The sequence below is a fragment of the Aulostomus chinensis genome, chromosome 6 (genome assembly GCF_037954235.1).
Source record: "Aulostomus chinensis isolate RoL2024-O1b breed Wild chromosome 6, RoL_Achi_v1.0, whole genome shotgun sequence".
NCBI lineage: Eukaryota > Metazoa > Chordata > Actinopteri > Syngnathiformes > Aulostomidae > Aulostomus > Aulostomus chinensis.
Genome location: NC_141325.1, coordinates 29658577 through 29672862, shown reverse-complemented (window position 1 = coordinate 29672862; position 14286 = coordinate 29658577). Strand labels below are relative to the sequence as shown.

The following is a 14286-nucleotide window of genomic DNA, read 5'->3' as shown; positions in this document are numbered from 1 at the left end:
GGTCAGACTGGACTGATGGAGGAGGGACGACGGCAGCTCCCTCCACTGACACGCCTGGAAACTCTCCTCTCGTTTTACTTTGATTCCTTTCATTCAGCCGATCACAGCCCTCCATTCTTCACCTGTCTGCTCACGGCCACAGGCTCTGTCTCGTTGTCGCTCCAGTAACACGGTCGGGCCACATTCTCTGTATGAACCATGACGAGCAGCAGGGCGCCGGCACTTCCTGGGCTACCTCGGCATCAGGAACGTCGGTGAATACTTCAGTGAGACCTCGGCATGGACTCTGCGGAACGCCTCTGTAATTAGCAGAGACAGAGAGCTGATGTGCTTCTGAGAAAGAGCCTGACACTCTGGTCGCTCATTAGTGAGCAGTAACATTCAGCAAATTGTTTTCTAGGGCGTGCGTTTAATGAGTTTTGACACGTTTTCATGAAAACCAAATTCATTCTGAGTTCCATGAATGAATCAAAGAAATAATCGCATCATCCATTACTGGCGTGCGTGCAGCACGTCAAGCCTCACTGAAGCTGCTTTCTCACACACCGGTGGCAGGAATATTGAGGAGCTTGGACCTGAAAGTCTGTTGATGGAACTAATTTGCTGGTCTGAGACCAGAGATCCCTGGTGGGAACAGCGGGACGAATGCAGCAGAGACGAGTCTGACTCTGGTGCAGAGCTTTTAATCTTCCAGAGGGAAAATCTCGAGGTTTGTGATGATGCTGCTTTCCTAAGGTCCAACAACTGCTACCAGTGTCGTTTTCGTCACGCTGGACGGAAACGACAATGAGGACGTCAGACCCTTTTTTCCATGACGAAAATGAGACTAAGACGAACGTCACCATCGCCCTGTGAAGACTAAAATGTGACAAAATTGTATTCATTTTCGTCTGACGAGAACGAGACGACACTAAATTGTTAGTTGGTGGACGATAAATGTTTCAAAACATGCGTTTTTTTCCCCACCAAGTATAACAAGCGTGCGATGTCAATCAAGAGCTCAAACATCAGAATGGAGCCAGCTGGAGCTGTTGGTCCTCATGGCCACGCCCCCATCATCAGTACACACCCACTAAAAGCCTCTGTCTCTCACACACACACACAGACAGTCTGGGCCTGTCTGCAGCGGACGAGACACCGCAAGAAAAGAGGGATGATTGAAGCATAGCTTTAGTCTGTGAGGCTCGCCCTGTGACGCAGTTTCTGTTTGAATGAAGCCTAAAGTTTGGTGGTGGTGGTGGTGGTGGCTCCACCTCCCCGTGGAGCCGAGAGCGCTTCCTAGTGCTACATGCTAAAGCTGGAATGAACGGGGCTGCCAGGCCCACTAATGTTGGCTGGTTTAAAGCAGCCTTCTATTAATCTAGCATGTTATGAAGAAAACCCTGTCCATTTGTGGACGGGGGGCAGGTGGAGTGCTTTGACCCGTGTTTGTGGGACTGGGAAACACGGGAGTCCTCAGACCTGCTGCTGTTCCCTGTCTAAGCAACACACCTGGATGCTTTAACCAATAACAGCAGCTGAAGCCAACATGGAGGACATGAGGTCGTTCACATGGAAGTCGATGTGCTTTTATTTAGTTTATCCTGTTTTATTGTGATACAATACTCCTCTTGTGGGCCAGTGTGTTGTCTGCTTCTGCAACAAAATAATAAAAGTAAAAGGTAGAGAGTGAAAAAGAGGGGAAACTCCCCTTTGAAGGTGGATCAGTTCAGTGCTTCATTCTAACGCTGGAGTGGCCTCTTCAGCACACACACACACACACACACACACACACACACACATCTCTATTGAGAGGATCTTTGATATTTGACTGAAACCTCTGAGTTTCCGTCGACTAAAACTATCAAGGATAGAAATGACAAACATGGGACTAGAACTAAGAAGCATTTAGTCCAAAGACTGAGACTAAAACTAAGACTAAAACTAAAATGCCTGCCAAAAACAACCCTGACTGCTACCCCCCCCCCCCATGCCCTGCCACATTTATATTAGAATAAATCTTAAAAGTGGTAACACAAACAGGCTATGTTTGCATGAAGATGTTTTCATTAATGCATAACTCATTCTGCCGGCCACCGTTAGAGTGACCGACAAACCTGCAACAGCAGAAATCTGCAGCAAATTGATCTGATCAATAACAGCAAAACCAGTCTCTCTTCCAGGGTTTTAATGAGAGTTTTGACTGCCGACTTCGTCAGAGCAGCGGGTTCAGGATCCTGTGGCCAGCAGATAAGAGATTGTTAAAACACTTGCAGGGAACTCAATAATTCAATAAAGCAGCTGGAGATGAAGGATAACAGCAGAAGGATAATGAATCTGTTCAACACCCATTAATGAACCTGTCCAGCTATCGGGCCAAATGAATCATTCTAGAATGCTACTACTACTGCTACTACTACTAGTACTGCTACTACTACTACTACCACTACTACTACATAGGCAAATATTTCTCTCACTGACACACAATCGTGAGTGAATTCAGTTCTGAACTCTTGTAAAAAGTCAAGTCAAAGTTGGACTTGAGTCCCTCTGAAGAGACGGATCCCCCCCTAAACCGATAACAGACACGATCAATATCAATATTGATGAAGGCGTTGAAGGCAGCGGTCATTTTCAACATTTTCTACATGAAACCCGGCTGATGCCAGCAGCTACCGGCTCTTTCTGGCTGAAGCTGCTCTCTGTCCACAATCCATCCACTGCAATTTGGCTTTTGTCATTCCACGAACAGGGCAATTTTCTCTTTGTACACTTTTCATCTGATGTTCTAAAAATGGACAAAGGAGGTGTTGGAGCCATGAACGACGTCATCCAACAGGAAAGTCAGCTTTGATTTCCCTTCAACTGCTCAGAAAAGCAACACCTTTTCCCTCAGAAAACGGCCCCCTTCAGCACGGCGTCCCCTCTCTGCTATTGTGCTGTTATTGAATGACTGTCGTCTTTTATTCTGATGGCGTGAAAACACAATTCATCAAATCGCTCGCCGGCGAGTGGTGACTCAACCTGTCAGTCATTTCCCCTGTGCGGCGGCAGGAAAGGCCACCGCTCCTTCACTCGCTGGGGAAAACGCTTCAGTGCACCTGCAGCTGGCGCACCGCTGGATGACATTTTCACAAGGAAAGGAATCTCGAGGCTCAGGAGGGGACCGGCAAACACGGAGCCGCCAGGGTTGTGCGGTGGAAGGGAAGTCGGTTGTGGGACTGAAGCCTGCTTGAGAATGTTTGAGTTGATGTCCTGTGAGGTTGTGCTGTATTCAAGTTTTTAAGAGTTGTTCTGCTTTCAGTGTCTCAACATTGTGTTGTTATTGTGATGTCATGGAGGGGGGGGGGCTGGCACTGCTGGCGGCAAATGAGACGAACAACAGGGCGGCGCCGCCAAAGCTTCCATAGTCAAAGCAGCTTTGTTCTAAGACCCTTCATGTTCAATCCTTGATATCAACACAGGGAAGGAAGAAGAGCCCCAACAACGCCGGTGGAAAAAATGAAAACAACACAACCCAGGAATCTGTACATTCACGACCATCTCGTCTGCCGCCAACTCTCTCGTCACCCACCTCCCACATTCACACAGCGGCAACGGCGGTGAGGAGCGGACGCAGGAGGAGACGGAGGAGTTCTGGCCTTGTTGTATTTAAGCAGTTAAATCACAGGCTTTTTTGAAAAAACACAGAAGTTGGGACCTCTGCGTCTGCACGTGTAGAACTGAGGACTGCAGTGAGCCTGACGCACACACGCAGCACTGCAGGCAACCAGCACATGCAAGAATGAACTGCTGGTTCCCCAGATGTGTATGTATATAAATACACACACACACACACACACACATATATATAAAGACATACACATATGTATATATACGTATGTGTACATAGATGTATAAATATATATATATATTAGGGGTGCACACACACACACACACACACACACAGAGGCTAAATGTCATTTTTTTTAGATGCAGTTTTACCATTAAACCCAACTTCAGAAGGAAGTTGTGGTGTTTCAGGGCGACCTGCGACTGCGTGGGCGTTAAAATGAATTCTGCAGTCACGACTTTTCTGTGACATCTCACGTGAATGTGAGTCGCAACTTTCCTTCCATCTGGTGAAAACTTCGCCGCTGCTTTTGGCCCAGCTATGGGCTCGTTAGCTCCCTTTGTTAGGAAGACGGGCCTGTCAGACTCACAGGTGTCCGTCTTCAGGATCCTTACTGACATTCACCTTCATGCCAGCTAAACAAATATGAAATATGCAGTGAGATTTGCTGGTTAGCTTCTTTTTCACAAGTCAACATTATGCATTATGTCTCCTTCAATACAGCAAGTTGTTCATGTTGTGAACGACAGAGAAACTGTACTCAAAGTAATACTGCAGTAAAGCAGTATTTTGGCCTTCCATCCCTCACTAACAGGAGTCTGACAACAAAGCAGCTACGATGCTCACAGTCCAGCTCCCTGAGCAGCAGGAAGGGTCTGATTCCAATGGACTTTTTTGGACTGTCAGCTGTCGCTGTTACATTAGCTTCAAGCTAAATAGACGTAGCTGGTTCCTTCTGCATCCTGGAGTCACAAAGAAGCGATGCAGAAAATCACCTCAGCGAACTTCTTGAGAGTCGTGAAACACAAAACCCTCTCTGGGTGGAACATCACTTTAACAGCGCGCTGACAGGCTGCCTCTTCACCTTCTGGACCAACACAACTGCTGCTCGAAGTGTTGCATCGCTACGCCTTTGCGTTCCCACATGCTTTCATATGCTGCTGGAGAACGTGATGCAGGGTGCAAACACGCCAAGGAAGTGACTGAGAGAAACAGGAGGAATTAGGAATTCAGACTCATGTCAAGGGACACTGAAACACGGTGTCAGGGGGCCCAGACGAGCCACAGCGCTGATGAACCACCACTGAGAGGCTTTGGGTTCGTGGTTATGTTGTAGCTAAGAGGGCGTGTTTTCACTCTTCATAAAAGCGCAAAAAAAGCTGTTCTTCTGACTCAGAACAGAGTGAATTTGTATCTAAGTTCCACCACCAGAGCACTGACACCCCTCCAGACTGACATGAGTTTTCGTGGCTCACTGGAATGTCAGCTTCATTGTGGGTTTAAAAATTTTGTAAAGATGTGACATAGAAGGGAAGTTGCAGTGAGTCACTCTTCAAACAATCCCCCAGTTACCCGCCAACATCAGGCGTGCGACACACACCTCGGATTGGTACCATCTGTGATGGAAGTCTGACAGGTAGCACACTGGTGAGGAGGGGTCGGTACCTGTGATGAGGTTGTCCACCAGTGTGGTGGGGACACAAAATATTCCCACCAGCAGGTCGCTGATGGCCAGGTTGAGGATGAACAGGTTGGTGACTGTGCGCATGCGGCGGTTTCCCAGCACAATGACGCACACCAGGATGTTGCCCCCCATGCAGAGGAGGAAGATGAAGAGGTAAGCCAGGATGTAGCCCGCAGCCACGTACAGGGAGTGCTGGTAGTAGGGGAAGAGGGTGATGTTGGTGGTGTTGGCGAAGGCCCCCAGCTGTGCAGATCCCTCCAGCTCCGCTGCTTCAGCCTCCATGTCGTCCAGCTTCTCCATCCCCTGCTGGAGAAATCACACGGGACGAGACCAGACGATCACTTCTTCATTACCCACTAGGGCTGCAACTAACCACTATTTGAGTTGTCGACTAGTCACCGACTATTGAAACCATTAGTCGACTCATTGGGTAATTATTATTTTTTTCTTAAATTTAGCATGAAGTTGATTTAATTATGTGGCAAATGATAATAAACAAGAAAGATGGGTACAATGAAAAATACATCTTTTATTGACATTCATTAATTTAAAATGCGTCTGGCATAACGCTCAAGCTCTCTTTTATAGTGAAAACACGCTTATAAAATGTACAATGTGTGTCATAAAAACCGTATTGGCGTGAACGTTACTTGAATCTCACCGAGGCGAGTCAGACTCCGCTTCGTCCGACTGCCCGACCTGCTTTCTCTTCAAATGTTCCTGCATCACCGCCATGACACCAAGGTCTGCTTAGCAACTTTTGCTAGTAGTCTTTTTATTCGCCGTATCGCGGCTAAAATGCTCCCAAACTTTAGAATTTTTGGTGCGCGTACCTGACGTTGACGCCGCCATTTCTGTATGTTACCGCGCAGACAGAGACGCTACTGCGCATGCGCGACTCTCGGCAGAGCTTATAATCAAGTGTGATGCCTCACTCTGCTGGAAAAAACGCGTCTGGCGACAATCGGCGACAATGGAATTTATTGTCGACTATTTCTACTATCGATTTTTGTCGACAACGTCGACTAGTCGTTGCAGCCCTACTACCCACATTTCCTCCTGATTACAGACACAAGAGGGACGTAACAGAACAAGACAATGATCGGCCGCACACCGGTGGGGGGCCGCACACCGGTGGGGGGCCACGGACGACGTCTCAAAGGACAATCTTTCAGCCACGATTGTGTTCCACGCACATCTGACTCCCACCTACGCCAGGAATTGTTATGGAAAAGTCGCCTTTAGAACATGAGACTGTGGAGACAATCGGCAATCTCTCTGCACTCGTCTCTTCGTTGACCCGCTGCTGGAGACTCAGGTGGAGACGTCTCAACACACGTCCTCCTCCGAGTCCTGGCAGGTTTTACCATCATGAATTCGTTTCTACCAGCACAGAGAGACATTTATAGTTCTCCATCAGTCGAGTGTCCACTCGGATTCAACATGGAAAAGTTCACAAGCGCCACAAACCTCCAGATCGGATAAATCTAGGAAAAACTGCAGGGTGGTGCACAGGTTGACCCCAGGTGGTGCTGAAGCATCGGCGGGGCGGAGAGAGAAGCGCGCTTTTTCAAGGCGTTTTGTTTTGAAACTTTTTGAGTCAGAGTTGTGAGGAACCTAGAAACCCCTCGGCCTGGTACCAGCCTGTCACACCGACCCGGACCTTTGATTCCTGAATGCAACGCAGTGGAATAAACCTTCGTTGTTCACTGAGGCGGAAATTTGTCATCATTAAAGCTTCTAGTTGGTCCTGGAGTCCCAGTGGTGCACGACTGAGCTGAAAATAGGCCTCTGGAACCTTAGAAAGACAACCTGACACACCAGACGGTCCTGAACACCTGGACTGAATGGGGTCACCGTGGTTTTGCTTGCTCCTCATCCATGACACATTCCGTACTCTGAGGCAGTCGAAGGTGGGTTTCTTTATTTCAGTATAACAAGGGCGACGCCATTAATTGATAAGTGATTATCTCTAGTCAATCAGTGGTCATTAATGGTGGTTCTCCTCTCCAACAAGTTGACTCTCATTTCCTATCTCGTTTTCTAAAACCAAATGTTGAATAATAAAACCGAGTCAGTTTCTGTATTTATGTCTTATAACGGATGCTGGAACACGACAGTAAATGATCTTTGTGTCACCGACAAACTTAGCCTGTTGCTAATGATGCTACTGCTAATGACAGTGGTCGTAAACTCCACCAGGTTGTTTGGTCCTTGTCGTCCTCTGAAGCCGCCTGAGGAGCTTCTGCCCAGCAGCACCAGACGGATCTTCTGGGTTTGATGAACTGCAGGTTACAGTGGGATCTGTTCATCAACGCGTCATCGGGTGGCTGCAGGGTGGTGGGGGTGGAGCCTATCCCAGCAGCCTTCCCCCTGGACAGGTCACCAGTCCATGGCAGGACCAACACATAGAGACAGACAACCATTGGCTCTCCCAGCCACGCCTACGGTCAATTTAGAGTCTGGATTAACCTGGTCCCTCTTGATGTCTTTGGACTGTGGAGGAAGCTGGAGTACCAGAGAGAACCCAGCAGGAACAGGGAGAACATGGAGACTCACCCAGAAAGACCCCGTGCTGCAGCCGGGGCTCCACCCACAACCACTGCCAAGTGGCAGGTTTATTTCTTCCGGTCCCAAACTCTACTTGCAACACACCATAGAAGTCTCGTTACCACCTCACATCCAACAAGCACAAGTTCAGAATCTTGCTTGGGATGCGTGAAATATCTGACAAAGTGTAACTTGATAACATGAAAAAGTGGGAAACCCACATAACATCCATCGAGCTCCAGAACCGAGGGAGACAGAGACCCGTCTGAGCCTCTCAAGCCGCTGAGGCAGCTCAGGGACAGACGGCCATCCCGACCGTGAACTCCTTCCCCTAAAAGTTCAGCCCTTCTTTGCTAAACCTGCGTCTCTAGGATCCCTTTGTCCCCTCTGGGCCTCGCCTCAAAGGTAAAATGAGAACAACATCCCTTAAAACGCCTCTTGATTTAATTTGGGACAGGAGCTCACTCAGAAGTAGGACCTTTTAATCTCTCGTACAACAGAAATGACTTTCCATCAGCGCTGCCACCAAAATCCTGGCGAGTGAGACGCTGAAACGGTGCCGAGGAGCTTCCCGTGTTCTGATCTGATCGTTCAATTGGAGGGTAGAGGCTCAGAGACACGAGTGAGGGAGAGCACGACCGACCCACTGAGTTCTGATCTGGACTAACGAGTGCAGAGACACTTCAGCCAGCACTCAGAGGCAGAGTCCGAGAGCACACCAGCCCTCAGCTGTTGGATGAGCTTTGTTTGCTCTTTTCTGTCACACTAACAAAGCTGCAAACCAGCCTGATGAACATTAAATCAACAAAAACGGCGTCTCTGGGAGCCCGTGTGTTGCGTGCTGCCTAATGAACGGTTCCGTGTTCGACCGGAGCTCCGGCTCAAAGAACTGAAACCCGGCTGAGTGACGGGTCGTGATCACCATGAGCCGCGGCTTCTGGAACATCCCAAGCTTTGTTGACAAATCTTGATATTTGCACACTTCACCTCATCGTAAAAATCATCAGTTCGCTGTCTTGGCGTGCCGCTGCTGCCTGGAGGCACTGTTGTCCGGCTGTACTGGTTTTAGTCTCCCTCCAGACTGCTGTCCCTCGTCTGATGTGGGGGACACAACTGTGAATATGAATATGGATTAACGGTTGCCCGAGGTAACCGTCTCAGCCACCGCAGGCCTCCGTCTGCTGCTGCGCGGCGTCGCTGTGATGCATCTGTCACGTGTCTCCCACTGAAAGCAGCACTGCCACACGTCCTGTGGAATCCGTTGTTCTGACCTGCCGCGCCGTGATGGTTGACGAGTAATTTCTTCTTCTTCTGACATCATGAGTTCAAGCAGAGAGCACACTTTTTCCCTGGGGGGGGGGGGGGCACAACGTGGTTGTTGGTGTGTTTGACACAATGAGTTATCTAAACATAAAAAAGTAAATAATAGATAAACTTTGAATTCAATATCACTACATCCCATGATCTGCTCTCCTGTCAGAGGTGCCAGATTACAAGCCATCAAGAGTGGGAGGAGTTATGTCAAGCAACCATGACGGACAGAGAGGCTGAGTTAGTGGCAAGAAAAATGGCGAGTCTCCTATTCGGTGTAATTGAGGGTTCCATCCAGACACCCGAGGTGAGCCTGTGACGGACGTACAGAGCTCTGATGCGCTCGCCCACCTGAGGACTCGCTGTCCCTCTGAGGCTGCTACGCTCCATCAAGCTAGCGCGGCTGACGCACCTCACCAGTGGAAAAGGTGTGAAATACAAGCATGGGTTGAGTGCCCAGCGGCTGCTGTAAGACATCCAGCAAAGGAGGAACATCTGAAGACACGTATGAAGACACGTATGAAGACACGTATGAAGACGGTCAACACAACAAGTCATTTATGGGTCAAACTAGATTTGGAGCGAAGGCGTCGCAGCCCTGGACACGACGCCTCTGAACACGCAGCGGTGTTTCCTACACCTTATTCTCTAACTTATTCTCTCTGCAGAAAACCACCGCTCAAGCACTGATCGACCAGCAGAAGCCTGCTTGGCTTGTTCCTACTCATGGATGCGTGCTTGACCTCAGCCACCTGATCCAATGGTGAAAAGACAGCACTGACGCTCACGACAGAGCAGTACAAACAGCCCTTTACAATGCTTTTAAATTGAGATATTCATTTTTTATTGTAACCTTTCATACCTGGAGGGGGAAATCAAACCTTAGGGCCAATTTCGGATGAAATAAGAAACGTCCTTCAAGGGCCTCAAACCTCGGGGGTTATTAAAGGGAACGTTGAGTCACGTCACCTCAGTCTCTCTGGGTGCAAATGGCAGCTCAGCGGACGCTCGTCTCACCTGGGCTGAACCTCCCTCAGAAGCCAAGACGGAGCGATCCGAGAGGACGAGAGGCAGTCACAGCAGAGCCAGAGACCGTCGGTCGGGAGGGGAGGAGAGGGAGCAGTGACAGGGCCGGCCCGAGGAACGAGCGGACGACGCAGCTGCTTGGGGCCCCTAATCGAGTGGCATTTTTTTGCTATTTTTTTCTTGTTTCTTTTAAAACATTAAATACGTGAAAGAAGTCACAACATAATTTAATGAATGAATGATTGAGTCAATACAAGACAACTCTGATTTCATGATCAATACACCTGCCATCGTTTGGGTCATGACTCACAGGCATCGACACCCCCCCCCCCCCCCACACACACACACACACACACACCCGTTCGCACACACTCTTGAACACAGGGCGCCACCCTGCACTCATGCAGCTGTTGCCCAGGTGACCAGAGTTCATTGTCTGTCTGCATCAAGACTTGACCATGTAACATTACGGAGGGACAGTTGACAAGGAGACAGGAAGAACTGCAGAGAAAGAGAATGATTGGGAGGAAAAGAGATGTGAGAAGAAGGGAGGAGGAGAAGAGGGAAACAGGTGAGAGATGAGCAGGTGAGCAGAGGCGCAAAGAGAAAAGAAAAAGTAGTTTATTTGTATTTTTCATCAAAAATGTATGATCAGACATCTTCATGCATCTTTGAAATGGTCCTCATTCAAGAGAACATTTCCAGGGAAAATGAGTGGAGCTGAGAGGGAGGGAGGGAGGGAGGGAGGGGGGAGAAGGAGAACATGAACAGAAACTGGAAGATGATGACTAACACCAGAGTTGTTGAGATGAACAAAGATTCTTTTGTCTATTTTCTGCAAGTGTACCGACGCTTCATCCTCTTTCAGGGCGATGACAATGACGGTTAGAGGACAATCATGATTCCCACATGACGAAGGCTCTGCACGGCGTCTGTCCTGTGGCTCGTGGCATTCAGACTGTGTCCACTGACCCCAGTGGTCATTCACAGGGGCAGTTTGGTCAAGTCAAGCTCATTTTATCTGCTTTTTCTCCAAAAACACTGCCAGTCACGTGCCCAGGTTGAGAATCACGCTGTCTTCCCTCCAATGGTGAGCAGCTGTGGTGACGGCAGCGAGGAGAACACCTTCCTTGGACAGGCAGGTCTGCAACTGTGCACCTGGCATGAACATGCGTCTCCACATTGAGAGCCCATCATGCTCGTTCTTCTTGCTCGATCAAACATCACATCACCAAAACCACAACAAAAAGCTGCTCACCACTCGTGACACTGAGCTGCTTCGACCTCTGCTGGAACGCCAACACAGCGGAGGAGAACGCGACGCCCTGCGGTTGCTTTTGTTTTGGCTATAAGTGGAACTGCCGCTCTGCCTCCACGGGACAATCTGGACGCAGGAATGCAGTTGAGACTGGTGAGAGACAATCGTGACGGCAACCTTCAGAGGCCATGACACATGGCTACCAGAGAGTAAAAGCCCCTCCCACTTTTTCGAAGACGAGTCTGCTCACTTTCAATACGGATCACTTCCTGTAGATTGATGGTTGCCTTTGCGTGGTGTCATGTGATCAAGAACTGCAGATGAACACGCATCCCCTCCCTCACTAATAATTCATGTTAAATAGCAAATAAACTGAACAGTCGCATCACCTCCAGTAGTTCTGACACGCACGCACGCACGCACACACACACGTCGGCTGCCACGCACCAACCCATCAGGAACCTTTAGGGGCTCCTCGCGCTGCAGGGATCGAACCAGCGACCCGTCAGTTTACTAGACAGCGGTTGCAGCGTCTGCCAGCAGCTGTGGGAAAGTGATTTTAAAGCAAATCACAGCAAACTGCACCATAAACCCTCTCAGATTAACCAAAACAAAAACAATCTAACTCTGAAATGCCGGCGGCGCGAGCGGTCTGAGTCAGCGAGGTGGACGTGGTCCTGGGTCCTGCTGGCGGGTTTGAGGTATTTTGGGACAGCACGTGTTGACAGGGAGACGGCCTGGATTCCTCTGCCAGCCAGCCAGGGCCCTCCCCAGACTGACTGCTGTTGGCGGCGGCGGCGGCGGCTCTTTGACTTCACACATCTGAAGCTGCCTCGTTATCTCATCTGTGCTGATAGCATCAGGCTGTCTGTTGTTGGCGGCGGTGGCAGCATTTCCTCAGGCGCTGTGTCATTCACCTCAAAGCCAGCAAAGAAATGATTGAAGATTTCGAAATGATTGTCAATTTTTTCCTGAGTTGCTGCTGCTGGAGTCTTCGCTGCCTTTGTACTTGTACTTTTTCCCTATGAGGCGCTGGATGACTTCCATTCCTGCTGTGAGCCTCCATTCTTCGATCTCCTGCTTGTAGTCGACCTCAGCCTTCCTGCAAACTGGACTGGCAGCGCTGCAGAGCTCTCTGTTCCCAGACCCAAAGCAGAAGGTCCTGATGCGTTTATTCACCGTCACACAATCAGCACAATTCTTTATATACAACACGACAGTGGATGCGAGGCCGTCTATGTGCTGTTGTGCGACTAAATCCCACCGTGTCCAGGACTCTTCCACCGTCACTGACGGCGGTGCTTCATGTTCTCCAGCTCCCGTCAGGTGCTGTAATTCCCATCAGAACACCAGTGGAGCAGCGACGGTGATGGATGGAACTGAATGAAGTGCAGCCGGTGTGGCAGAAACGTGGCGGAGTGAAGATTCTACATCTTAACCATGAGAAAGTTACAGATGAGCATTTCAAAGAATTCATACCGCAGATGAACTGTTTTGTATCTATAAAAATAGGAATAATAGAAACTTTTAAAGATTTTTGAAGAGCAGAGTTGTGCGATCAATGTGGCAAAGTTTGGAAGCGATAGCATTAATGCCTTAGGAGGAGATAGATTTTGTTCGGGGAGTAAAAAAAGTCCTCATTTTGACAGTTTTGTCCAATTTATGGACATTCTTTTGTAGATAGGTGAGGGGTCAGAGTATAAGAATTGTGTGTCTTGATGAGACGAGTCCAACGGTGTTGGTCCCATGGTTGTGGGACATTCGTGGGAGGAGTTATAGCGCTGCAAATTATCTAAAATCATCTTGTAGTTGTGTGGCTCCCTAGGTGGCGCTATTGACTTTATTGTTTTGTTTTTTTTTTGATTAGTGAATGTTTAGCCAGACCGGACAAGTGTGCTGAATTTCAGCGAATTTCATGCATGTTCAGGGGGTGAAATTAGATGATGCACGTTATGCCCATAAAGCTCATATTGTACACTCATTGACAGCAAGAACAGTCCAGGACCAGGTTTTGAATGGTGTGGATGTGAAAACCGGCTCCGGGCCGTCTGGCCCAGCTGCCTCCTGGGTGTTGGGGGGCTGGGACACTGGTTAGTGGGTGTTTGTAGTGTTTTAGCCTGCTGATGTGTTGCTCTGCTGAGCAAACATGACAGGGTCTTCACCTGAAGCACCTGCAGGCTCAGGCCCTGATAATTCACCCAGACGTGAATGTCTCATTCAAATCTGAATACATCGGAACCACGACGTCCTTGCATGATTCTGCAACACAAAGCAGCCGACCGCTCAGAGACGACCTCTAACCCCTCAGAGCGGCGATGACTCACTCTGATGGTCAGAAATATTATCCACGAGAGTGGCAGGGGACGTTACGCACGCCAATTGTGTAGGAAATCAGTCCAATCTGCTTGAAGTGGCCATCAGAGGCAGCGGAACGTTGTGGGATTTTTTCACCCGATTAATTTAGATTCAAGATCCTTTTGTGAAGACAATCGTGAGGACGCAGCCGTGGTCGGTCAGAGCTCTGCCCTCTGTTGGCCTTTGACAGAAAACCATCCCCGTCTTGCTGTTATGGTCCTGTGTGTCTCGTGTATGATCCTAGTCATGTGACTCAGTCAGGTGCTAGTCACTGCAGTCAGGGACTCAGCTGACTGTGAACGACGTCCTCAGCTTGCGGTTCTCGGCGTCTCTTCATTTCCGTTCGCTGTTCTGTCTTTGAGAGCTTTAAGTTCACTTTACCGTCTAGAGTCAATAGTGTTGTCATGTGACCGATTTCGGTTTGTTGTAACACATCACTGCTTTATCTTCATGTCAGGGTTGCTAGGTTACGTTAGCCAGGTGTGGCTACAGCGCCTCCTCTGTTCCAGT

The 14286-nt window shown here is 49.0% G+C and overlaps 1 protein-coding gene across 9 annotated transcripts in view; it reads right to left on the bottom strand.

Annotated features, from left to right (window-relative positions):
• The window catches only part of npffr1l2 (neuropeptide FF receptor 1 like 2), a 36034-nt gene that overhangs the window by 13691 nt on the left and 8057 nt on the right, over nt 1-14286 (bottom strand). For 4 of the 9 annotated variants that reach the window (XR_015116671.1, XM_086207441.1, XM_086207447.1 and 1 more), the window contains one exon: nt 5258-5582. Coding sequence is in view for 8 of the 9 variants with exons in the window: in XM_086207441.1 (XP_086063567.1) it covers nt 5258-5576 (319 nt within the window). In the remaining variant the exon portion in view is untranslated. The other 5 variants (XM_086207444.1, XM_086207446.1, XM_086207445.1 and 2 more) reach the window with 5 other exon arrangements.